This window comes from Phyllostomus hastatus, unplaced genomic scaffold, assembly GCF_019186645.2.
Source record: "Phyllostomus hastatus isolate PE091 unplaced genomic scaffold, TTU_PhHast_1.1 phas_contig_948, whole genome shotgun sequence".
Taxonomy (NCBI): Eukaryota; Metazoa; Chordata; class Mammalia; order Chiroptera; family Phyllostomidae; genus Phyllostomus; species Phyllostomus hastatus.
In genome coordinates this window covers 7,079,063-7,105,749 of record NW_025333993.1, presented here as the reverse complement: position 1 = coordinate 7,105,749, position 26,687 = coordinate 7,079,063, and the positions used below count along the sequence as shown (strand labels likewise).

At 46.5% G+C, this 26,687-nt stretch overlaps 1 protein-coding gene across 3 annotated transcripts in view; it reads left to right on the top strand.

The window, feature by feature from the left end:
* MORC3 (MORC family CW-type zinc finger 3) overlaps positions 1-26,687 on the top strand; it is a 39,128-nt gene that overhangs the window by 5,882 nt on the left and 6,559 nt on the right. Inside the window, exons 1-14 of one of the 3 annotated variants that reach the window (XM_045852566.1) lie at positions 2,912-2,968; positions 3,341-3,413; positions 5,905-6,037; positions 6,948-7,162; positions 7,693-7,840; positions 9,369-9,516; positions 11,602-11,730; positions 11,944-12,063; positions 14,511-14,608; positions 18,866-18,970; positions 20,964-21,086; positions 21,193-21,267; positions 22,437-22,482; positions 23,573-23,739. In XM_045852566.1, the coding sequence (XP_045708522.1) occupies positions 6,006-6,037; positions 6,948-7,162; positions 7,693-7,840; positions 9,369-9,516; positions 11,602-11,730; positions 11,944-12,063; positions 14,511-14,608; positions 18,866-18,970; positions 20,964-21,086; positions 21,193-21,267; positions 22,437-22,482; positions 23,573-23,739 (1,406 nt within the window). In that variant the 5' untranslated portion in view covers positions 2,912-2,968; positions 3,341-3,413; positions 5,905-6,005. Of the gene's footprint in view, positions 1-2,911; positions 2,969-3,340; positions 3,414-5,904; positions 6,038-6,947; positions 7,163-7,692; positions 7,841-9,368; positions 9,517-11,601; positions 11,731-11,943; positions 12,064-14,510; positions 14,609-18,865; positions 18,971-20,963; positions 21,087-21,192; positions 21,268-22,436; positions 22,483-23,572; positions 23,740-26,687 lie in introns of those variants that run through there. The other 2 variants (XM_045852565.1, XM_045852567.1) reach the window with 2 other exon arrangements.

Sequence of the window (26,687 nt, the reverse complement as noted above, 5' to 3'; positions counted from 1 at the left end):
CCACCAGATGTATTCCTTGGTTACTCCATTTCCTATATGGTACCTCTTTTTTTTCTTTTTTTTTTTAAGATTTTATTTATTTTTAGACGGGGGGAAGGGAGGGAGAAAGGGAAGGAGAGAAACATCAATGTGTGGTTGTCTCTCATGACACTCTACTGGGGACCTGACCTGTCCCCCATCCAGGCATGTGCCTGGCTGGGAACTGAACCACTGACCCTTGGGTTCCCAGGGCAGCGCTCAGTCCACTGAGCCACACCTGCCAGGGCCCTATACTGTACTTCTTAATCCCCTCACCTCTTCACTCGTTCCCCTGCACACCCACTCCATCTGGCAATCATGCAAACTCTCTCTGTATCCGTGGTTCTGTCTTTGTTCTTGCTTAGTCTGTTTTTTAGATTCAGTTGTTGATAGATATATATTTTTACCTTTTTATTCACAGTTTTTATCTTCTACTTAAATAAGTCCCTTTGACATTTTTATATAATAATGGCTTGGTGATGATGAACCCCTTTAGTTTTTTTTCTTGTCTGGGAAGCTCTTTATCTGCCCTTCCATCTAAATGATAGCTTTGCTGGGTAGAGCAATCTTGGCTATAGGTTCCTGCTTTGCATGACTTCAAATATCTCTTGCCAATCCCTTCTAGCCTGCAAAATTCTCTTTGAGAAATCAGCTGACAGTATCATGGGAACTCCCCTGTGGGTAACTAACTGCTTTACTTTCACTGCTTTTAAGATTCTCTCTGAATCTTTATTAACCTTTGGCATTTTAATTATGGTGTGTCTTGGAGTGGGCCTCTTCGTATCCACCTTGTTTGGGACTCTCTGCTTCCTGGACCTGCATGTCTCCTCCCTTCACCAAGTCAGGGCAGTTTTCTTTCATTATTTTTTCAAACAGATTTCCAATTTCCTGCTTTTTCTTCTTCTGGCACCCCTATGATGCGAATGTTGGACCTCTTGAAGTTGTGCCAGACGGTGCTTATACTATCATTGTTGTTGTTGTTGTTGTTATTTTGGGTACTTTTTTTTGTACTGATTGGTTGTTTTTTGCCTCTTTAGAACATAAATCATTGATTTGATTCTCAGCCTCATCCACTCTACAGTTGTTGCCCTATAAATTGGTCTTTATTTCAATTGGTGCATCCTGTGCTTCTGACTGGATCTTTTTTATGCTGCTCAGGTCCTCCCTGAGTTCCCTGAGCATCCTCAACCAGTGTTTCGAACTCTGCATCTGATAAATTGCTTATCCATTTTGTTTAGCTCTCTTTCTGGAGTTTTGATCTGTTCTTTCATTTGGGCCATGTTCCTTTGTTTCCTTTTGGCCGCCTCCCTGTGTTTGTTTCTGTGTATTAGTTAGAGCTGCTCTGACTCCCTGTCCTAGTAGTGTGACCTGTTCTAGTAGATGTCCTGTAGGGTCAAGTGGCACAGCCTCCCCTATCACCCAGGCTCGGTACCGGAGCTGCGGCCTTCATGTGGGCTGTGTACACCTTCCTCTTGTGGTTGAGCCTCTACTGCTGTTGGCCGGTCACTGGGAGGGATTTACCCAGGCCACTCAGTGGCAGGGACTGAGCTGCAAGTGACTGTGACCACTTCCCACAGACCTCGCCCTCTGTGAAGGATCAGCTGTGCGGGGGCAGGGTGGCAGTGGTCTGTAGTTGACCACTGGGTGTGCTGGCCCTGGTGTTTCCTGGGTGGTAAGGGCCAAGGTCAGCCCCCACCTGTGTTGTGCCCAGGGCCACCTTGCCTGAGCTGTAAAGCAATTTGAGATGGCTGCTAACTGTGCTGGTTTGGGGATTCCTAGGTGAAGCCAAGCTATGAATCTATCTGGCTGCTCTTAGTGCCAGGCCTGGGGCTGCTTAGCAAGAGGTATGGGGGTGGGGGCTGGGGCCACCTGTTGCTTGTTTGACAGTATTTAGGAAGTTGTGAAGCAGAGCCAAGACCAGGCATTCATATGGAAAAGACGCTGTTAACAGCTTGGATGGGCCCAGAAGTTGGGTGGGACAGAGCCTCAGGGGTTCTCCAGGGCAGGGCAAATGGTGTTAGCCAGGTTGATTGGAGTCTCAGAATGTCACCTGGCTGCTCTGTGGCTCTGGGGGGTGGGGGCGGAGTGGTCAGAAAAGGGACAATGGCCTCTGCCCACCCACCTTTCTGCCTGGGAGAAAGCTGTCCCCCAGCTCCTGCCGTAATGGCAGGCACCTGGGTTCCTCCTGTGTGCCACTGTGCCTTTCACGTTGCTGCCCCGGTGCTGGAGTGCAGAGGGAGTGAGTCCGAGTGAGTCTGTGTGTGCGTTCTTGAAGAGGAAGTGTTTGGGACGTTAGAAGTTTCTTCCACCGACTTAATCCTCGCTGGCTTTTGCAGCCAGAATTTAGGGGGACTTACTTCCTGGCACTGGAACCCGGTCCTACCAGCCTGGATGGATGTGGTTCCTTTAATTCTGTGGTTGTCATACTCTGTTTAGCTTGGTATGTCGGCTCTAAGTGGTGGTGGTCCTGTATTTTAGTTGTAATTTTGATGTGGTTGTTCAAGGAGGTGAGCTGTGTTCACCTGTGCTGCCATCTTGACCAGAAGTCCTGAAGAAAGTGTCGATGAGTAAAACTGTTTTGTTGATGACAGCCTCATCTTCCAGGAATCTTATCTCCTGCATTGTATTTCCAGGTATATCCTGAAACAAGCAGCGAGGTTATTTTTTACTTGATCTCGGTGTTGTCTAATGCAAGGACAGAAGGTTATACTGGTGTTGCTAAACAAACAGTTTGCATGGCTGAAAGCTCTTGAAAGAAAGGGTGTATGGAGCCAAATGGTAGCGGGAAAGGGACCAGAACCTGGGAGTGAAGTCAAGGTCAGCAGCAGCAGGGCCGGTTGGGAAAGACAAACATAAACATGTCCACAGTCCTGGGGTTGGTGGGCACCTTGTGCGTGAAGTTTTTGTAAAACAGATTAAGTTGGTTGGAGAGAGTTTGCATTGGCTACAGGTAAGGAGAGCGGTGGGGCAGGAAAAGGCGGGAAGTGGGGCGGGGGCGTGTTCCCAGGCCCGGGGCACAGCCAGTAAGGAAGGGGTGTTTACTTCTTTGGATGGGCTGTGGGAAACAGCCCTGGAGGTTCGCGTCGGAGCAGGATGCCGCGGAGGCCGGCGGTCCCGACCGGAGGGGTTCAGAGCTCCCGCGTGCAGTCCGGGGTGCGGGAGTGTGGGCCGTCTGTGGTGAGCGGGCCCGCAGCTGTCGCCTGGGTGCTTTCTCCCACTCCCCTGTGGTGTTTTAATTTAGGGCCCCTCAGAATTTTTCTTTTCTCAGCTTCTATCCTGAAAAGTAAGACTTGAATTTACGTGAATCATTGGTTTGTTTCAGCTTTGCCCGAAGTTTTTACATACAAATTCTACTAGCCACACGTGGCCATTCAGTGCAGTTGCTGAATTAATAGGTACGTAAAATTAACATTCCGTATGTAACCTGTTGCTTGCCGTTGAAGTTTTAAAAAAACTCCATTGAAAAATAATATTCTGTAAATGTGCTTTTTGAGAAAACAAACGTGTCTCAGATGATAACATTATGGGTAAAGGTTGAAGGTTTCTTAGTATAATAGCCATTCAAATGGATGTGACCTTAGTCACTGTTCAGTGTTTCCTATGCTACTTTCAAAGTATTTTAACTTGCTAAGTTCATAAAGCATTTATGTTGAAAATATTTTTCTGATTATAATAAAGAGACCTGCAAAAAATGAGAATTACTGTTTTTTGGGGGGGAAGTATGTAAAACACAGTGGATTCCTTTTTCTGGTATTAGTTAAGTGGGAGGATTAGCGTTATGTTATTTAGAGTTGTGGCGATAAATCGTGCTCCCACCGCCAGGTAGGATGGCAGAGCGCTGGACTGCAGTCGAACAGCGTCGTGATGAACATGAGAGGAGAAGCCACGGCGGTGCTCAGGGTTACATTATGGGTCGTGATTTGGGGGGAGAGATTCGTGCCCATGAATTTTAGTTTAAGCCTGTGTTTGAGAAACATAATGAAGGGAAATTATATTCTTAGGTATTCTTATAAGGACTTTATTATTTTTTAAGTTTATTGATTTATTTTTTTATTTTTTAGAGAGAGGGAGGTGAGGGGGAAGGGGGAGAGAAACATCAATTGGTTGTTCCACTGACTTGCGCATTCACCGGTTGCTTCTCTTGCACCCTGGCCAGGGGTGGAACCTGCAGCCTTGGTGTGTCAAGGGGACTCTCTACCGACCTGAGCTCCTTGGCAAGGGCACTTGGATATACTTCAGATTCTTTACCAGTGAAGGATCTAGTTTAGAAAGAAGCAAATTTTGAGCACCCTTCTTTTCCTTGGCATAGTTTGATTTTCCAGCCTCCCAGCTAACACGCTCTTCAGGTGTTCTTTGGTTTTGTTTGGTTTTGAATCCTCACCCAAGGATATGTTACACGTTTATTGATTTTTTTTTTAGAGAGAGAGGAAGAGAAAGAGAGAAACATCGGTCAGTTGTTTCCTGTCCGTGCCCTGACCGAGATTGAACCCACAACCTTTTGGTGTGCAGGACAGTGTTGCGCCCCATCGAGGTAGCCCGCCGGGGCCAGGTGTTTTAAAAACCCTGAGTGGTTGTGCTATAAGTTTGCAGCTCCTCACTGTCATTCTTTTTTATGGGGACCCAGAGAACCCCCCCAGCCTGGGGTGGTTCTTTCCCATACACTCACTCTCCAGCTTTCTGTTAGAGTGCCTGAGAGTCATGCGCTCTGGGCGGCTGTCTGTCGGTTTGTCGGAGGCCAAGGTGTCGGTGAGAGGCTGTGGTCGGCTTTCAGAAGGTGGTTTGACTTCACTGCAGGCTGCCTCAGGGAAGGGCAGTGCGAGAGCCCTTGTTTGTATGGGAACGACTGGGCTATTCGGATGGGTCTTAGAGTTCACAAGTTCATTGTACTGCGGGTACCATGAGAAATTTTAAATTTTTTTTGATGTATCCCTTCATACTTACCCGTGCTGAGAGAAAAGGTTGCTAAAGAAGGGTGTTGAGTGGAAGGTGAACAGAGATCAGTGAAGCGCAAAGGCCACCAGAGACTGTGATTAGATTGTTTCTAAAAACAAAATTTACCAAGAAAGTGTGGAGAGCTGATTGGCAGTGAAGCAGTTCATGAAGGGGGGTGGGCAGCATCCCACCTAGCACCTAGAAGGGCCCTTGAGGGGCGGTGCACAGTGGAAGGGTTTTGGGGGGGGCCACCTTTGGGGAGTCATCGCCCCGTGGAGCGCTCACCTGTCCTTCCGCGTAGGGATGGAGAGGTCCCCTGGGACAGATCGCCTTCCTGGTGCTTGACCGGGGAATCCCGGGCTGGGGAAGGTTAATTAAGATCTCACTTCTGGGAGAGGCTAAAGCTGCAATTAAACCAGGTATTTAAATCGAGGTTTGGTGTCATGGGGTTTTCGCACAGGGACACTATTTTGGGCCTGTGGGTTTCTCTTTAACAATTGAAAAGGGCCACAATGTGAGGAACTCAGGTGGAAGGTAAACCTTCATCCACAGGTGCAGCTTAACAGGAGATGCTGCCGTTCTCTCCTTTGTTCGGCAGCCGCCTCCGGATCCCCGCTGGTTCTTTGGGCAGAAGACCCTTTTATCTCAGTTATCTCTGCAATACAGTGATTCTTCTCGTTTTTACCCTTTCTCAGTGTAGCGGATACCAGCCTTTGCTCTGTGTGTAATGAATGGAGGGCCTTGGGAAGAGTTAATTCTGGAACAGTCAATGAGCAATGCAGAGCAGGGTACACTTCTCTGGTTCCGTGTTTTCAAGTCTTAGGAGTTCTTAACATTTTAGCTGTTTAAATGTCCTTAAAATACATTCCTCTGTTGCTTGTTAAGGAGTTGTTCTGAACTAATTGCTCTTTTTAGAAATGCAAGCTCAAAATTTCTCAAAACTTTGATCCTCAGATAATGCATATGATCCTGACGTGAATGCTAAGCAGATATGGATTGACAAAACCGTGATAAACAACCACATATGCCTGACATTCACTGATAATGGGAATGGCATGACTTCAGATAAGTTGCACAAAATGCTAAGGTATGTACAGGTGTTACCTGTCTGAAAGTCACTGTTTTTCACTTAATTCAAGGGTTTCGTGTGTCGCACTATTGCTCGTAGTTTTTGTTGTTTAAACAGGAGCTGCTGCTCCCACAGTGTGCCCCGTTCTCGAAGTTTCCCCGCTGTCTCTGCCCGTTGGGTTGTTAGGCAGTCGCCGCCGTTCTGCCCTTCACTCCCCGCCGAATCTGGCTCGTCTAAAACTCTGCCATTTTTTTATAGAGCTGTAACACGTTGATACCCGTTATCTGTATTTTACTGTGAATTAGTTTTGACCAGTGTTTCCAGTAAGACTTACCGCCCGGGGTGCAGGGTGGTTTTTAGGGATTCTACAGAGGACGGGGAGCAGCCTGAAATGGTCGTGAGGCCTCGGGCTGCGGGGTCCCGGCACAGGGTGTCAGTGTGAAACCAGATGTGCCTGAGATGCAGACGAAGACACTTAGGACAGGCGCAGGGAGCCTTCGGTAGCAGAGGCCTTTCTGCTGTTCGGCCATACTCCCCACAGAGTCGGAAAGCCGAGGCGGTCCCAGCGGCATTCACAACTGTAGGCTTGTGAGAACAGGAGGATCATTCACGCTTGCAGGAAGAGATTTCATGGGGTGCAGTTTCAGGGCCCAGGGGCCCCCGTGATGACTCAGCCCCTTGGCCAGGCTGTGCCAAGGAGCGGGCTCCTGTTTGGTGTGAGTAACCCGTACCCGCCTCTGACGCAGGCTTGGTTTCCTTCATCCGCGGGTGTGAAAACGCGTTAAGGTAGGTGAGTTCATGGCCTGAGATGAGCATCTAGGGAGGATGAGGCCAGCGCACAAAACCAGGCTTTTTATGTGTTACAGTGTTTGACTTAAAAGCATGAAGATCATATGTATTTATTTTTAAACTCTCTTTCCTTTTCTAGCTTCGGCTTCAGTGACAAAGTCACCATGAACGGTCACGTCCCAGTCGGACTGTATGGGAACGGCTTCAAGTCGGGCTCTATGCGTTTGGGGAAGGATGCCATCGTCTTCACCAAAAACGGGGAGACCATGAGTGTGGGCTTCTTGTCGCAGACCTACTTGGAGGCCATAAAAGCGGAACATGTCGTCGTCCCGATAGTGGCATTCAGCAAGCACCATATCCTTTTGATTTTGACATGGAAACCGCGGAAACTCGGAAGAAATAATGTGAACCACTCCGTCCTGTTGCCTGCCTGCAGATCCCTGTTTTTCATCCCGCCTTCCATTCCAGCTCCCGTTCCTGCCCCCGCCCCTCTGCCCCGCACCCGTGGCTGAGCGCCCGCTCCTCCTCCCCTGTCTGGGAATCGTGCCGCGGGCGGCCTCGCCGTCAGGTGGTTACGTTTCATACTGAGCTTCCTGCGGCCTTCCTCTCTATGTCCGTCTTACTGTGGTCTGATAAGACTTGTGGTGTGGCTTGAAAGTTTCCCTAATTGCAACAACAAGCAAGCTATTGTTAGGAAAATAACTTCTGTGTAAACACATTTTAGATATTGTTAAATTAGGGATAATAAACTTGCTCATCCTTCTGGGTATTCATTAGAAATCAGTCATTTACAACTTAGGACATTATTTTTCTGTTTGAGTTGGCTTCTGTATTGCAGTTGTGGAGATTATGTTGTTGGTCCAATTCTTTAACTTAGGATATACGACAGATGATTAATTTAGTGGAGTCGGAAGCAAGCCTTGCTGCAATTCTGGAATACTCTCTGTTTTCTACGGAACAGAGTTTACTAGCAGAACTGGATGCAATCATGGGTAAGAAGGGGACGAGGATCATCATTTGGAATCTTAGAAGGTAAATACAGTCTTCGGCTAGCTGCTGAGCATCGGGGAGGCTGGGTGCACGTGCCCGAGTGACCGTGCTGCGGTTGCCCGTGCATCGGGGAGGCTGGGTGCACGTGCCGGAGTGACCGTGCTGCGGTCGCCCGTGCATCGGGGAGCTGGGTGCACGTGCCGGAGTGACCGTGCTGCGGTCGCCCACTGACTGTGACTCGGAGTAGACGCACGGGGGAAAGGGCATGTGTTTTGGCATAGTCAGTGGTTCGACTTGTCCAGGGATATTTTATTGAGGCCACTTTGGCTTCAATTGAGATAATTACATGTTACTAAAAATAAATTTCCTAGCCCTGAGGTTTAGTCTCCATAGTAATCTATTCTCTTTATTATTCCACCCCTTTCCTTAAAACAAACAAATAAATACATGAGACAATGAAAACCCAGCTAACGTCCAGCTTCTTTAAGTTAAAAGAGAAACCTTTGTTCACTTGGCCCAGGACTTAAGGCCAAGTGTGATTTAGCATCTGGTAAGAAAAGTAACATAGATGAGGCCTAGGTGTTGCTGGGATTTCTGGTTCTTTATTCTTGCGGCGAGAACAAGATCCTTTGCAAATAGAAGTTTTAAAATGCAGGATGAACATGTAATATTGAGAGGTCTAAGACATACTGAGCCGTAGGAATAAAACATAAATAGTGGTAAATAAAAATACTTTAAATATGCTGCTTTTTTTCACCTCCTGTGTCCCCTCCCCCCTTTTTTCACTTTTGCTTCCTTGTCCCTCCCCCAGTTTTTTAAATTTAAACTTTGTATTTTAAAGTAGTTACAGATTCATGTGCAGTTGTAAGAATGGTGGAGGTCTCGTGCACCCTTTACCCAGTGTCCCCGATGGTGACGTCTCACAGAACTGTAGGACAGCAGTGGTGTCGATGCTGACATTGACACAGTCAAGATGCAGGACACTTTTGTCACCACGGGGATTCCTCAAGTTGTCCTTTTATGACCAGAACCCATTCTTTCCTAATCCCTGGCAACCTCCCACACGGTCTACATTTCTGTGACTTGCTCATTTCAAGAGTGTTACAATAAAGGAGTCACAGCGTGAAGCCATTTGTGATCAGTGTCTCTCGTTCAGCATGAATCTCCTCGTGCAGGTTCTTCTGTTTGCAGTGGTTTGCCACCTTTTCTTGCCCAGAACCAGCGTGGGTGGGGGAGCCCAGGGCGTGCACCCACACGCCTGCCGAAGGCCCTCTGGGTGTTCACAGGTTTTGTGGGAATATAGTCTTCGTTTTCCTAAAGTAGATGACCAGGAGTGTCATACGATGGGCTGCCGGGGAGTTTTATGTTTAGTTTTTTAGGAAACTGCCTGAATGTTTTTCAAAGTGGCTCTGTTACTTGACCTTCCCACCAGCAATGTTTGTGAATAGTTTTTTTTTACATTTTGGGGGATTCCTTTCATTTTATTTCTTGCTTTGTTGTGTTAACTAATAGTATTTCGTTGCTTGTTGTGAAGTTAAATTTTTGCTCCTTTAAAAAATTGTTTTTACAGCTACAAAGGGGCAACAGAGTTTGATTTTGATAAGGACAAATATGACATCAGAATCCCAGAAGACTTGGATGAGACGACAGGGAGGAAGGGGTACAAGAAGCAGGAGAGAATGGACCAGATCGCCCCGGAGAGCGACTACTCCCTGCGGGTGAGTGAGTACCCGGCTCTCCCGCGGACGCGAGAGCATCGCCGAGGGCGGGCGTTAGGCTGTGGGCCGGCGCTACACCTGCCGCGACCTACACCTGCCGCGACCGACCTCTGAACGCAAGCGTCTCAGGCAGGAGCCAGCCACTGAAACTTCACGAGCACACTGCTGCGTTTTGACTTAGAAGCAGTTCATTGCGAAGGCATCGGCTCTAACAGTGTCTGTAGCTCCTTCACCGGGCGGTGCTATTTAAGTTGGCCAGCCCGGGACCAGTCTGGCCTGTGACGGCCATGTTGATGAGGCAGTCAGCACTGCCTAATTCAGAGTTTCTCTTTTTTTTATTTTAAAATATTCTAGAATACACACCTATTGACATCCTAAAACAATAAATTATATATAGACTAGAGATTAATATACATTAAAAAAGTTTTGTGATAAATCTCTCTGAAATTTGACCCTAGAAATAGTTATGTTTTTGAGATTGAGGAAATTAGTAACCCACTGTACCATTTGACATTTACAAGTTTACCATTTAACTTGGTTAGCAATTAAAGTAATAGCTGTTGCTATTACTACTTCACACACTCCAGTGTGTTACTGAAGTGTGTCCTAACTGTTACGAAGACCTTGCTCACAAGTGTGAGTGGCTCTGGAGGCAGCCATAGTAGATGGTTTGGTTTAGTGAACCACAAAGTATTATCTTTTAAAATATCATGAGTCAGTTTTATAAAGGCCAAAGCACCACTCGATGCCATTGAAATCAGGAGACAGGAAAAACAAGTAAGATCAAATTGTAGTTTTACAATGAACCTTTCATCTATCCTTGAGTTACTCAGTTCATTTCCTGGGGAGATTTCTGATACCTTGGACGTAAGCACAGAAGAGCATATTTTAAACATTTTTTAAGAATGCACAATTTGGTCAGGATTCTAAAGTATCTGAACTTTCATACATTAAGAATTGAGAACATGTTCAGTTCTGGCTGGTGTGGCTCAGTGGATTGCATGCCAGCCTCTGAACCAAAGAGTTGCTGGTTCGATTCCCAGTCAGGGCACATGCCTGGGTTGCGGGCCAGGTCCCTGTTAGGGATCAGGCGAGAGGCAACGACACATTGATGTTTCTCTCCCTCTCTTTCTCCTTCCCTTCCCCTCTAAAAATACAGTCTTAAAAAAAAAGGAATTGAGAACATATTTACATTATTAAAGCTCACTTTTGAAAAAGTGCTATGCTTGTCTATACTTATGGAGAGTAGTAAGTATTGGTGCATTATTTATAATTTTTCCTTTTCAAACTTGTAACTGTCCCTTTTGCTTATTTGTTTGCTATTTTTTGTCTAAATAAAATTTATTGATGTTATTAAAGATTATAGCCATATATGTACTTGACACAGAGTCAGAAAATACAGTCCTTTTTTGTACATGTATACTTTACAAAAATTGATTCCGGAAAGAGGGGAAGAGAGGGAGAAGGAGAGGTTGAGAAACATTGGTCGCTTCTTGCATGTGTCCTGACTGGGGACCAAACCTGCAGCGCAGGCCCGTGCCCTGACAGGGAGTCAAACCCTCGGCATTTCAGTTTATGGGGTGACTCCCAACCAACCGAGCCACGCTGGCCAGGGCCATGTATACATTTTTAATAAATGAAAATAAGATCATATCATATATGTGCTGTTGTAACTTTTTTCACTTAACATAGCAACATAGGTATTTTACTGGCAATAGTGTGTGTGTGTGTATATATATATTATTTTTTTTAAGGTTTTATTTATTTATTTTTAGAGAGGAGAACATCAGTATGTGGTTGCCTCTTGAGTGCCCCCTACTGGGGACCTGGCCCACAACCCAGCCATATGCCCTGACTGCGAATCGAACCAGTGACCTTTTATTTTAGCTCATAGGCCAGTGCTCAGTCCACTGAGCCACACCAGCCAGGGCTTGGCTTACTATATTGAGTTTATTTTTAGTGAATAGTGTGTTATTTTTATCGAAGAGTTAATAGGTCCTTTATGAAAGTAAGGTGTGAGCTGCTTAAATGCATGCGTAAGTAGTGTTGAACAAAGCAGTAGATAATTGTTGTATGTCTTTTCAGGCTTATTGCAGTATATTGTATCTAAAGCCAAGAATGCAGATCATCTTGCGTGGACAGAAAGTGAAGACGCAGCTGGTTTCAAAGAGTCTTGCTTACATCGAACATGATGTTTATCGACCCAAGTTTTTAGTATCCTTTGTTTTCCCCTTCACGATGCCATAACCGTGTAGGGCTGTACTAGTCGGGTGTGCCTGCCCCTGTCTCCTTTTCTCTTGACATACCGATCCTGATCCTTTCTAACTTTGCCCCTTTTTGTGCACTTTGGGGCTCTCAAGAGTGAAATAGAAAGGATGGTTTGAAGGGAGTGAGGTGGCGTGTTCAGAATTTTCCTTAACATTTAAGACTAAAACAGTGAGAATTACTTTTGGATTCAACTGCAGAAATAAAGATCATTATGGGATAATGATGTATCACAGAAATAGACTCATCAAAGCTTATGAAAAAGTTGGATATCAGTTAAAGGTAAGCTGAAAATGTCCCCGTCTTTTGCAAAAGTAGAATAACTTGTTACTGGATCAGATGTGAAATAATATGCTTGCACCTAATGAGATGGTAGTGATTTTAGTAACATTGGCATGGCCCTTGAACTTAGAATACTTCAATATGAATTTCTCACGTGGTCCTGAATAATCTTATCAGGGGGACAGAATGGTTTACCTGTGTTTTGCAGGTGAGGAAATGGGGGCTGAGGAACTCGCCCTGACCTAGCGATGAGTGTGGGTCTCAGACACAGATGCACATCTCTGACTGACTGCATTTGGTTGTAGATCCCGGCTTGTGTCGTGCTGGGATGAGATTGCGGGTTTTAGTTAGTGCTGACGCAGTAGTGTGAACAAGTGGTGTCTGGTAGGTGATTGCCTTTCTGGAGGTAGTTCCTAAGTATAGTAGAGCCTTCCTCCCAGCCACATCCATCGTGGGATTCGGTTCAGGACGATGGACACTGTCCTGTGTCAGTCTGCTTGTCCTTCACACGCTTTCACGGGAGGGTTTTTGGGGGGGGGGTGCATGTTAAGAATTCAGTGATAGAGTCTGAAAATCAGCTTTTTTAAGGTTTTAAGTCTAGCATGTTTTGTTTTCCAACTCTGATTTCATTTTTGATTCATCTTATTTCATTCTGAATTCTTTGTGGAAGGATGTGCGCTCCCCGGTGTGATAGTGTCGGTTCCTCTCGAATGTTGTAGCTCTGCATTACGTGTTTGACATGGCATTAGCTCAGAATAGAGCCTTTTTGCAAAAGTAAATGAATCTTGTTGGGCTTTTTGTCACCTTTAATTTTAGTCACCAAATACATCCAAAACTCTGATTTATTTAAAAATATTGGCTTTCGTTTATAAGCAGAACAGTAATTTTCACCAGAAATATTCTATAACTGAAGTTCCTGAATTTCACTGGTAATTGGGAATGCATTTTGGTAAGAGGCCTTGGTTCTCCAGTGCTTCGGGATTCAAAAGAAATACTGTGTCTGCCACAGAGTGTACATTCTTTTTCGTTCACCACGTGCTGACTGACTTAAGAGACGTAGCCCTTTTCCCCACGCAGTTAAATCTGCATATGCATAATTTCTGGTTAAGCCTGATCTTAAAAAAATAAGCTTTTGCAACCAACTTTTAATGTTTCTCTTTACCAGACGATGGGCTGGACCTAGTGTTTCCGTTCTGTGGGTTCAGTAAGCTTCCATGAAGTGGGTGTCAGGTACCTGCTGTGGTTTCTGACGCCAGATGCGCGGCATGAAGAGATGGTGGCGTGCAGCAGGTGCCCTCAGCCCTCTGGGTGGGCGCGGGGGGTGACGTGCATCCTTGGAGCGTGGGAAAAGGCTTCTTGGAGACAGTGGTGATTGAGATGAGTGCGGTGCTGGAAAGTCTGCGGGGCTCTCGGGCCGAGAAAAGAATGTCTGCGTGGGAAGGGGAAGAAGCAGCAGTGTCTGAGGCGACGACATCATTGTGGGCGCAGTGCTGGGCCGTGGCCGGGCCGGGGATGAGCGGGAAGCAGAGTAACGGGGAGACTGGAGGCTGGGCTGAGCGAGTGAAGGCGAACGTGAGTTACAGGTTGAGGGTGCTGTGGTTTGCAGATGCAGGGCCGCCGAGGGCCCTTGACGGAGTGGGGTCGCGATTAGATGTCTGTGGTTCCGTCTACAGGGTGCGGCAAAAGCAGGTGCACAGGCGTACGTGTGGAGAAGAATATAAGTTATAAGAATAAACCCTGTTTTGCATACTTAACTGTAAGATTACTTTTGTTCCCCCATATACTTACATTTATGAAAAATTTTTATTTTGCAAACTGCATACTCTTTGACTTTGTATGTAGACTCAGAAGCTACAATCGTGAACAAAATACACTCAATAATTACACATATGTAATCAGAATGTGACTCATACTTTGAGTTTAGTATTTTAGCTAGTAGCATTTAAAAAATAGCTAATTTTTACTGATGTAGGTTTTTATTACATTGCCATTAAAACTAACTTTGCTATTTCATTGCCCTTAACAATGTGTAGCTGTGGCTAAATGACTCTCAATTTATCTGGCATACTTAGGGGATGGATATTATGTGCCAAAGCCTGTGCTAGGCACTGTGGATGCAGAAGTGAGTTTGTTTGTTGTGTTTTCTCCCATCTAAGCAGATGATCCCAGTGGGGGGGGTCCTTTTTCCATCGTGTAAGATTGGGGGCGACAATACTTGTGTAAACGGGTAGTCGGCAGCAGTGTGGGTGGTTTTGGAGGAAGGCTCTGATACGTTTAGGGATTAACTCCCGGGAAAGTAAATTACCCACCAGACACTGTTTTTCAGTCCGATTTTCAGGAGGTAAAATATAGGGAAATGTGTGACACAAATTCTAAACCTGTGTGGAAGGGTAATTCCTCTGAGCATCACGTCTGATGCTTCCCACGCCGATGGCACTTTCTTGCAGGCGAACAACATGGGCGTCGGAGTGGTGGGCATCATAGAGTGCAATTTCCTGAAGCCGACTCACAATAAGCAAGATTTCGACTACACCAACGAGTACAGGTGTGCTGCCTATTTACATGTTTTACTAGAGTGTGTTTTGGAAATACTTTCGTAACTTTTTCTAAGCTGATTTTTTTAATCTTGTGGGTGTTTTTACGTTGTAGAACGTTAGAAAAACGGATAGGTGAAAGGCTTGCACAGAAAACACATTTAAACATTGCCTTCCACCCTGGGAATTGTGTCCTATAAGTAGAAATACGTTCCCCTGCTGTACTGATGAGGTATTTCTGAGATTGTGGGAAATAAAGGGAGTTCCAGCATTCTTGGGGTTACTGGAGGCGGGGGGGGGCCTGGCCCCGAGCAGGTCTGCCTGGGGCCAGCCCGTGGAGTTGTGTTCTCGACTTTGTGCAGGAAAGATCCTTCACAACGTGAGTCCAGGTGGTTGTTAGAGGACGTCTGTTGCAGCTGGGGACGGTGAAACAAGGCAGGGCCCAGGACAGAAACAGCGCTGGTGGGGCAATGAACCAGGCTGCCTGCTCTGGCTCGCTGAGGAGTCAGCGACAGGAGGGCCTTGAGGACAGTGTGCTTTTTTTTAGTTGGACGTTTTCATTTCCGTCCACCCTGTGTGGTCACTGTAGGTCTCTGAGTCTGTAAGGCCACCCGGCGTGCAGGCCTCCCCTGTGCTTGTCAGCTTTAGTATGTGGCCCCCTTGTTCATCCACAACTAGAATAGTAGGAGGTGTTTTACTGAAAGGGGTAAAAAAGGACATTAGGTGTTCAGAACTAGCTGATGCAAAAGAGCAATTGTACCTCTAGGTTGAACGAGAATAGACAGAAAAGGAACTGGGGGAAGGCCCTCTACCCCTGAAGTGAGAGACTCAGACCCTTTGCAGAGGCCGTGATAAACACGGGAACGGGCTCCCTGCCTGGCCAGCGCTGGTCTATGCCGCGGGCTCCCATGGCCGGGCACTGGTGGCTGGGGCTGGGTTGTAAAGACAGACCTGTCTTCGAGGCTCTGGGAGCGCCAGAACTGGTCTCTGTTGCTGGAGGGTGGGGCAAGGCCCCAGAGCACAGCCCAGCCCCTCCGGGAAGCTAGTGGCCCCAGCCGAACAATGACAGTGGAGTCCCAGAACCGGAGAGGCAGGTGTCGAGTTGTCACCTGGCAGGGTTTAACATTGCTCCGGCTGACAAACGGTAAATGTTTCCAAGGTCAAACTCCAGTACCACAAAACTGAGCAAGGAAGACTGGCTTTGGAGCAGAGGGGCAATAAATTGATAAATAGGACAATCAAAAAGCTCAATGTTTGTTCTTTGATAAAGTTAACAATCTGTAAATACCTGGCAAGACTAAGGAAGTAAAAGAAAAAACAGATACTGTCAATATCAAATGAAAAGGAGGACATGACTGTAGGCCTCCTGACACGAAAACTCTATCAAAGGGATAGCATAAGCTCTGACTGGTGTGGCTCAGGTGGTTGGGCATAACCCACAAAGTGAAGGTTGCTGGTTCAATTCCCAGTCAGAGCATATGCCTAGGTTGCAGGCATTAAACTAGGTAGATTGTGTTATAAGATGACATGGTTAATTTTCAACATTTAAAATTTCATATTAGTCATCATACTAGTGTTAAAAAAATAAAACTCATGGTTATTTTCGTAAGTACAGAAAAAGCACTTGATAAAGCAACATCCGTATGTGATTTAGGGGAAAAAATGGATCTTTACAAAACCATTAACAGAAAGGACACCGCAACAATACAGTTATTTACCAATACCAGTGTACACAGTATTTACAAAAAAGCAGCAAGCTTCATTTCAAACTGTGAATTATTGATCTCCCACCAGGAGTGAGAGGGAGATGAAGATATCAGCTACTTACCCTCATCCTTGAAGAAATAACCAATGCAGTAAAGCAAGAAAAAGAAATGAACGTTATAGAAAGTCCAAAATTATCTGCTAACTGGAATTAATAAAGGAGCAAGTAATGTACAGGGTCTGGCACAAATAATGTCCCTTTTTATTACAAAATATTTGATTATAAAATCATAAGCATGTAATTATGTAACATAACAATATTACATTTAAGCACACCAGATTACATTTTAGGTGAAATGTTCAAATTAAAACTATAAATTGTTGTCCTGGCTGGTGTGACTCAGTGGGTTGAGTGCTGGCCTGTGAACGAAAGGGTGGCTGGTTCGATTTTGGGTCAGGGCACATGCCTGGGTTGCAGGCCGCGTCCCTAGTTGGGGGCATGTGAGAGGCAACCATGTATCAGTGTTTCTGTCCCTCTTTCTCTTTCCCTTCCCAGCTCTCTAAAAATAGATAAATAAAATCTTTTTTTAAAATCTGTAAATTATTACACCCATATGGTTACCCTACCAACCCAAGCAGGTGTTAACTTCTGCCGGGCCCTGTATATTCTAAGGTTGTTGGATAAGAAGCATTAAAAAATTACCAGTATTTCTGTATACCAGCAACAAGAGGGAAAAAAACCATGAAATTAAAAAAAAAATCATTTATAACAGCATCAAAAAAAAACAAGTACTTTGGAGTAAATAAAACATGGAAATATGTCAACACCCTGAAAACTCACAACATTGTAGAGTGAACTTTAAGGAGGAATACCAGGCCCAGGAATGAGAAAACTGGGTATTATAAAATGTCCATTTTTCTCCCAAACAATTCAATGCAATTCCAGTTTGAAGAAATAAACCCCCAGCAGGGGCGTGTGGGTGTTGGTAAGAGTGACCGGCTTACTCTGAACTTCATGTGGACAGTCGGAAGGCCAAGGAGCGGTCAGACAATCATTAAAGAACAACAAAGCAAGAGGACTTAAACACTATTAAATCGCAGTTCAAAACTAAGACTGTGGGTGGCTAATGAAAGGGTAGGCCGTCCAGTGAGAGAGAGTAGAGAAGCCAGAAGACAGCCCCCGCTTTTCATGCACACGGCCACCTGCTTTATGGCAAAGGTTACGTTCAGGTGGAGTGAGAAGATGACCACCTTTCCAAGCATGCCGGGCCGCTTGGCCCTCTGTGTAGATAATGTGAACTCCACCTTCTACTTCTCAAATGAAGCCAGAGGTCCTTTCTAAATGGATTGTAGACCTAACCGGGAAAGGCAAAAACAAAATGGAAACAATATTTCTGTAACCTTTAGTTAGGCAGGATTTGTTTTTTTGTGTGTGTGTGTGTTTTTTTTTAAATAAGACACAAAAAGACTGTTATAATGGGCAGAAATGGAAAAATTATCTCCAGTACTAAAAAAAAAAAAACAGCAAATGTTGTCAAGTGTGGGGCAGTTGGAGCTCTCATACACTGCTGCTGGTGTGTGAAACGTGCTGATGACCTTTGAAAACTCTTACGCTCTGTCAAGTAAGTGCCCACCTGGTGGCCCTGCAGGAATGGGTGCAGCCTCACTGCCTGTGGGACAGAGGTGATGAGAAAAAGAGATGAGGGAGAATCGTGGCTTTAGTCTCACTTATCTCAGGAGGTCCCACTGACTTCCTTTTTAACACCTTACTGTGCGGCTTGGGGCGGAGCACACAGTGCAGTATGCAAGTGATGCACTGGAGATGGTGCACCTTAGACCTGTGTAAGTTTATTAACCAGTGTTACCACAATCTAAAGTCAGTCTTTAGAAAACATGTTATTGTGGGAGAATGAAAAGTCTTAATTGTGGGACAGAAGCTATTTGAAGTACACCCACAGGTAATGATCGTGTACTTTCATGAACCAAGAGTTTGCATTCTGATTTGAATTGAAGCTTATAAGGTTGGGGTTCAAATTCAGAGAGCCTGTGATTCTCCCCGTAATTGATTGACAACATGCTTCCACAACTGGAGTCCCAGAGTATCATTTTGTGATCATTTTGTCATTATTTCCTAGATGATCCTGGCTCTGTGCTCTGCTCTAGGAACTTAGGTCCTCCCAGGAAAATTGTCGTTATTTGTTTTCAATTTGCTTTGGAGTCCCTCCTCCCTTCCCCAGTGTCTACCTGATCATTATTAGGTTGTTTGTGCTTTCTCGTGTTTGACAAAAATTTTTTTTCTATTTTAATTTATTTTTAGAGAGGGGGGAAGGGAAGGAGAAAGAGAGGGAGAGAAACATCAATCTGTGGTTGCCTCTTACAGGCCCAAAACTGGGGACCTGGCCTGCAACCCAGGCATGTGCCCTGACTGGGAATCGAACCAGTGACTTCTTAGTTCTCAGGCCAGTGCTCAGTCCACTGAGCCACGCCAGCCAGGGCTGACAAAAATTTAATCTTTATCATTCTTTTCCCTTAAATTGATTTTATATTTTTTTTCTTATTTTGAGGCTTACAATACTAGCACTAGGAGAGAAACTGAATGATTACTGGAATGAAATGAAAGTGAAGAAAAATGCAGAATATCCTCTAAATTTGCCCGTTGAAGACATACAGTAAGTATACATTCAAAGTGCCAACCCACCATAATATGTGTGATGCTGTGGAAATAGTGATTGTACAGTGTTCACAGCTGACTCGAGCTCACAGTGAGAAGTAAATCCTACAACTCAAACCAGCATGCGGTAAAATGGACTGATGAGTATACACGAAGTCCGTCTGCAGAAAGCCCAACTGTTGTTAATACAACAGGAACCGTGTGTGCGACATCGATGTAACCTGTCGGCCCGGGAGAGTGGACTGGAATGAGCGTGTGTGAACAGCGATGACCTCACTGCGCTATAGCCAGTGGGGGCGGTGGACGCTGTTGAGTGAGCCTGTGTACTCTGTGGCCGTCTCATTCAAAATGACTGAGCGAGTAGAGCAATGAATCTGCATTAGATTTTAAGTTAGGCTTGAACATTCTCTGCAGAAACTGTTCTGATAATTCAGAAGTCTGCAGCTGTGGGCACCTGGTGATTGGCAGCTTCATCAGGACAATGCGCCCGCTCACGCATCACGTCCCTGCAGAACATCTAATCACCCAGGTGACTCAGCCCCACTACAGCCCAGATTTGGTGCCCTGTGGCTTCTGGCTTTTCCCAAAACTAAAATCAACTTTGAAAGGGAAGAGGTTTCAGAGCATTGATGAGATTCAGGCAAATATGACAGGGCAGCTGATGGCAACTGGGAGAACCGTGTGAGGTCCCAAGGTGCCTACTTTGAAGGGACCAAGGCTTCATTGTCCTGTGTATGTTTCTTGTATCTTCTTTAATAAATGCCTCTCTTTTTCACAGTATATGGGTGGATACTTTCTGGACAGACCTTGTATACATTTACACGTAGTCACAGAAGATTTATGAAACAGTATTTACCCATGTGTTGTGGGTTATTTATTTCATTTTAAAAACATCTTGACGCATTGAATTAATTTCACAATCTATTAAGTTGCATCTCATAGTTTGAAAAACTCTTGTGTTGTGGGATCGTGAGTGTAAAGCTAGACTTGAGTTCAGGTTCTAGTTCTGCTGCTTAAGTCACTATGACATTGAATTTGTTACTTGACGTCCTAGAAGCTTCCATTTTCTGCTTTGTAAAATGGAAACGTTGATGGCATTTACCTCCTAGAATTGTATGAATTAAAAGATAGGAGCCTGGCAAGCACTCAGGAACACACTGAGCACGTGGTAACTGTCCTGTGAATAAGTAATAACTCTGTACTGCTGGATAGGTATTCCAGATATATAATGAAAAACAAAGATACAACTCAATGTATTAATTTCCCATTGAATTTTTTGTGTGTGTCTATATACACATGCATTATGTAACCTCTTGAAATGGGTTTATATGTACTTTATAAACTTCCAGATTGTTTGAAGTTTTATATAATTGTGTAAATGCATTTTTGTAAACCTAGATTACGAAGTTATTGACATTAAGGTGAAGTCTTCATTGTTAAATATGTCAAATATCAATTCTTTACAGGATCAGTGTGATTTTTAAATGATAAAAGTAAGAAAGTGTTTTATAAACAAAGAACATACAAATTTTAGTTATTCAGAGATGTATATAATAGAGGGTAAAATATAATACTATTATAAAAATTTAAACTGTATAATACAACAACTTGTCTATTTTCTGTACCAGTGTGGTTTATTGTGCTAATAAATATATTAGATTTGACGTTGCAGATGCTAATATAAGTTTCAGAGCAAGGCATTTGAAATATTCTGAGTTTTTATTATCATAGAACAAATTTAATAGTATGCTATGAAATAATAGATTTAAGTCACTTTGCTTAAATTGGCCACTCATTTGTAACCTTTTGTAGGTAACCAAAATGAATTGTTTTTGTATAACTTGCTATTCACAATAATAGTGTTGTCACAGAGTTTTCAGGAACAGAATTGAGTAACAGGGGCATTTTGTGGTGGGAACGGGGTGGACAATCTAGTGGACGTGTGTTTGGCATCCGCGTTCCCATGCTAGTGTCTCGTCGTTCTGTCGTAGGAAGCGTCCTGACCAGACGTGGGTGCAATGCGACTCCTGTCTGAAGTGGCGGAAACTACCAGACGGGATAGACCAGCTTCCAGAAAAATGGTATTGCTCCAATAACCCTGACCCACAGTTCAGGTACCATATAGTTGGCAGTGCCCTTTGGAAAGGAGGAATGCTGTTCAGGATGTGCGGATGAGTAGACGCCGGTGACCTGTTCTTCCCATGTGATTTTTCCGACCAGAAATTGCGATGTTCCTGAAGAACCTGAGGATGAGGATTTGGTACATCCCACTTACGAAAAAACCTACAAGAAGAAGTGAGTGTGCTATTAATGTGCAGTGGGGAAAGAGGGAATGCCCACGTCCTCCACAGCAGTGTGTCTGCAGTATGAGTTGACCTTTGAACAGTTGACCTTTGAACAGCGTGGGCCTTAGAGGCACCAGCCAAGCCCCCACGTCCCACTCCCTTGCAGTCGGAAGTCTGCCTGTAACTTAGGTTGGCCTCCTTCGTACGAATCTGCAGATGGGAAACCCAAGGATGCAGAGGCCTGACTGTACGGTTATCGACAAACAGTCCGTGTGCAGGAACGCCCGCCCTGGTCAAACCCAGGCTGGTCAGTGTCTGGCTGTGCAGCTGAAAGACCGCAGGCCCCACCCCACTCCCCAGCCCCCGAAAAGGATTTCGATGTGGAGTGCACCGCAGCAAGTGCTTTTTAAAAACAGTTTATGCTGTGGGTTCCTGCTTTTTTTCCCACCTGCTGTTTATTGCTGTGCTGTATGTACAAGATAGTTTGCATACAGAGTAGGGTGTCTTTGGGGGATCACACACACCCAGACGTGTCATAAGTGAATACTGCCCTTGATGAGCTGGTAGTCTTACAGGCAAGGTGCGACGCATGTATTACCATTTAGAAATTGGCAAAGTACCACAAGAAGCGCAGTCCGGTCCCGTTGGGAAGCCCAAATGGAGAGAGAACTTCGGGCCTGGGGATGGTGAGGGCAGGGGACGGGAAAATTCATCAAGGACATTTTGTAGTAGGCCTTGAAGGTAGGACAGAAATGCGCAGGGAGCCACGGTGTGTTCGGCTTTGCTGGAGTGCCGTGTGCGTGGGCGCAGTGGGAGGTGGGGGTGGCTAGAGCAGCCGGGGGTGAGCGGTGGTCGGTCAGCCTGGGGGCACCCTGGCGGATGCACGCTCGAGGCCGAGTTCACGAAGAGCTCTCGGGCAGTTGCGGCTTATAGTGCACTGGTTTTTCAAGGTAAATCCAGCAGAACGGGGGTAAACACGCCTGTGGGTTTTTCCATTCAAAGGCCTGGAAACAGTGGGGCTGGGAGATTGGGGCCCGCCAAGGTTAGGGTGTTACCGGGAGAAGAGCTGGGAAGTGCGCCCACCTAAGGGCTCCCCTCTGATGGCAGTGTACACATCGTCACAAGACAGAACGGAAAGTGATAATGGAGTAAATTTAACTGTTTTCATCTTCTTTTTAGAGACAAGGAAAGGTTCAAGATCAGACAACTAGAAAGGCTCCCTCAGGTAATTCAGCTTTCCATTTTGTAGCTGTGTCTTATACCGGGCGGTGATTAATTTAACCAATGTTTCTAAAGCTTAGGAGTTGCATAACAAATTGAAGCGGTCAAGTTCATTCAGTCCACGTGTTCCACTTCGTTAAAAATTTTGACTTTTAGAGCGAGAAAGAGGAAGGGGGAGAGGGTGAAACATCCATTTGTCCTGCTTATTTATGTATTTGTTAGTTGAGTTTTGAAAAGATTTTATTTATTTATTTTTAGAGAGAGGGGAAGGAACAGAGAAACATCAGTGTGTGGCCACCTCTGGAGTGCCCCCCGCTGGGGACCCAGTCCGCACCCCAGGCAGGTGCTCTGGCTGGGAATCAAACCAGTGCCTGGCCGTTCGGTCTGTAGGCCGGCGCTCAGTGCACTGAGCCGCACCAGCCAGGGCGTCGCTGGCTGACTCCCGCATGCGCCCCGCCCGGGGACCAGACCTGCCGCCGTGGCGCACCGGGACAGTGCTCCCAGCGACTGAGCTGCCCCCCAGGCTCTTGTCTTGTGCCCCTCCTTGCCCTCGTGCCCAGCCCCACCTTCGCAGCCCGACAGCTCCACTCAGACTGTTCCGTTTTATGTGGTTGGACATCTCCCCAGGAAAGGCGGACATTCTTTTGAGAGTGTTGTTGCTAGGCAGTCAAGGAGGAGTCCACAGGAACGCCAGGGAGCCTCGCTCTGCTGCTAGCCCAGACCAGGGCTGCGGTGTTCCCCTGCTCTCCGCTGACCGCCGCCCCCCCCTCCCCCGGGCCCTTTTATTTCTCTTCACCCTCCATGGTGTGAAGGAGCCGTTTCTGGACGCGTGACCAAGCGGCTGTTCCCGCAGTGCGAGGAGTGCGGTCTGCCGCAGCCGTGTGCGTTTGCGTGGAGTTAATGCTGAGATGTTTTCCCGTAGAAAAGCCTAGAGTTTGGGGGTGGGGACAGACCTGGGGGGAGGAATAGTGGGCTGGCTTTGGTGTTTAAAGAAAGGCAGCCTCTTTATGACTAACTTCATTTCTTTAAAAAAAAGTGTTTGTGTTTTGCACATTGAGAAATGCCTTGATGACCAGTTCTCCCCGCTCCGGCAGATCAACGCCGAAATGCTGCTGCGAACGCCCCCTTTGTCAAGTCAGAGTTTCCCGGCCGCCAAGGACGGCGTCCCGAGGGGGCACCTCTCGGAAGCGGCCAACGCGTATGTAACGAGACTCGTGAACAACCATCGGGGCTCCCCCCAGTCGGACTCCGAGAGCAACAGGTCAGCGCGGAGCTGTGGTTTTCCTTTGGGGAGGGGGCAGGAAACAGAGCCTTCGTTTGGCACTTGTACGGCAGGCAGTAGTGCAGTTTAAGCAAGTGCTGTTTATGGCACAAATTGCTGTGCGGGTAAACAGTCTTAAAGACGAGTGACTTAGCTTTTATTGTTTCGTTTTCACAGCCATTCTTTGTTGCCTCTCAAAGAATCGAACATCATACCAGACACTAAGAGTTTTAAGTAGACTCGCTGGTACCCTGACAGCTTAGTGCACCCAGATACACATTTTGTATCGGCGTCAACTTAAGTCCCAGTTATTCCACGTGAAGGTCTTGCTGAAACCCCATTAAAATGGTTGCCATTTTCTAGGGATTAAAGGAATAATAAAATCAATGGAGATTTTGATTCATTTCAAATACGTTTTGAGTGTTCTAGGCCAGGTGTTAAGAATAAGGAAATTCATGGAGTGTACAGTCCAGCGAAGAATCTAAGGATGGAAAATGAAGATACTTCACTTTTCCCTTTGCTGCCTCTGTTTTTGCCAGTTGATTCTGGAAACCATTCTGGGGAGAAGAGTCAGCGTCCCTCTCGAATCCGAAGGATCGTCTCCCCGGGGTCCGGCCCTTTGGCGGCCCTGGGCCAGCCTGGGAGAAGAGTTGTCTTGGTCCACACATACATACACTGTGACATGTAACCAAACAAAAATCTCATCGTGTTTTAGGGAAACGTACGATTTTGTGTCAGGCCACACCCACAGCCGTCCTGGGCCATGTGCGGCCCACGGGCTGCAGGTCAGACACCCCTGATTACACCTCAAAAACGAAAGAAAAATGTTGTCGGCATCTGTTGTATATCCAGGACTTTTAGCACCTAAGAGTTTCAAGACTGGGAAAGAGGTTTCTAGAAAGAAACTCAGGTCTCGTGTTGGTCTCCTGAAGTTTCACTTCTCTGGTGTCAGATGCATCCGGCTTCTCCCGTATCTAGGAGCGAAGTCGAACTGTAGGTAGTCTGTCGACGGCCTGCCTGGCATCGCCTGTGGCCCCACCGCGCTGTCGGCGTTCCTGCTGAGAACGTCCAGGCCGGGCCCTCTTGGGGTTCAGGGTGCCGCAGCAGAAGCCACAGAGGCTTTTCCGGTGCCGCTCCCGGGCGGGCGCACAGGGTGCTGGGGGCCCAGGTCTGCCCGCCTCAGTGCATCCCTCTTGAACCAGACCGCCGCCGCCGCCTGCAGGGACAGCGGGGGACCTTCCTCTTGTCCTCTGCACCGACCCCGCCCTCATGAGTGCCCCCTCTTGCAGTCAGTTAAAAACTACTGCATTTATGGTGGAATTGGATCACGTCACTTCTCTGAGATTCTCCATAGTGTGGACATTTCTGCTTTTAAGATGGTCGGTGTCGGAGTAAAGAAAAATGTGAAGGAATTGGCAGTGTGACAGATAACCTCAAACGTGACGCACGCATTCCTAGCGTGACCCGTGACACGCTCGCTGCTGTAGGGTTTGGGCGCGTGGTTGGAGAAGGGAGGGGAAGAAAGGTAGGGGTGACGGCCGAGGGAACAGGCTCTCTCGTCTGCAGTGCTGGGGAGGGTTCCCGACCCGGTGGGCCTTCGGTCGCTTCCTGAAACCCTCAGAGAGCTCCGCTGCGCGCGTGGCCCGTGCAGCGGGAACGGAAGGCACGCGGGCGAGGGCGGAGCATACTGCCGGGGAACGGGGGGTCACACCGACTGCACCTGGTGTTCACGGTGGGACGAGAAACAGTGGAACGAGGTTCTCGGACATAGTGAGGCCGGTTTTTCCGAGAGGTTTTGTAGCTTCCTCAAATTTTCTAAGGGATTTTTTTTTAGTCCTCCGAGGATATGTTTACTGGTTTGAGAAAGAGAGAGAGACATCGATGTGAGAGAGAAGCGTTGATCAGTCAGTTGTCTTCCCACACGCGCCCCAACGGGGAGTTGAACCCACAGCCTTTTGGTGCTCGGGGCGGAGCTCCAACCAGCTGAGCCACCGGCCAGAGCCCTGCAGGGGCTTCTGACCTCAGGGAAGACCGGAGTGACTGGCTTCATGCACGTGTACGTCAAGGAGGACGTGTTACAAAGTAGGTTGCCCTTACAGCTCCCATTTTGGAGACTCGTTTTGAGGCTGGACTGTGTTTAACTGAGAACTTGTGTGAACTTTTCTAAACCAGTCTCCTTCCTATTTTTGGTGTTTCTTCATACGAATGCTTCCAAAGTAAGAAAAAGTAAAATGGGTAAAGTTTACAGACCAAGAAGGATGGAATTTTTTTTAAAAAAGTGACTCATTAAAATGGAAGAAGAGAATGGAGAAAAATTTCATTAATTTTTAAAGCATATATGTATTTTCAAATTCAGAGAGCCAAAATCTGTGGAAAGATTTACTAAACTTAAGTCTTGACAATGACAAACAATAAGCCTGGTAAGAAAAATTACAGGGCAACTCCCAGTTAACTGAGCACCTCTAGAGGTCCCTAGACAGACCGCGAACTTGGAGCACCAGGTGCCTCTGAAGGTGAATTACAGGTCTGAAGCAGGGGGCCCGTTTGGCGGTCTGAGGGGGGGCAGGTCCCTGGGCCCCTCCTGTGTCTCCTGTGGGAGGCGGCCTGCTGGGCCGGGGTGTGCTGTGCAGGGTGTGGGTGAGCACAGTTAGGAAACAGGAGTAAGTGGAAGTTCAAGTGCCCCATGGTGAGAAACCCCTCTCCCTCCCTGCCCTTGGAGCTCCCGTGAGAGGAGCCCCCCTCAGATGGTGACAGTTGCAGGGCCCTTGAGTCACAAGCCCTGTAAGCGGGGCAGAAAGTAATCAGTGGGCGGTAATTCCCAGAAAACCAAGCAAATGTTCCTGCAGGGGAGGTGCTTGTACATGAAGGGACAGGGCGCACAGGTTTACTCAGTGATCACTTTCGGTCACTGAGCGACAAGACAGATCACGATGGGCGGGGGGCTGGTG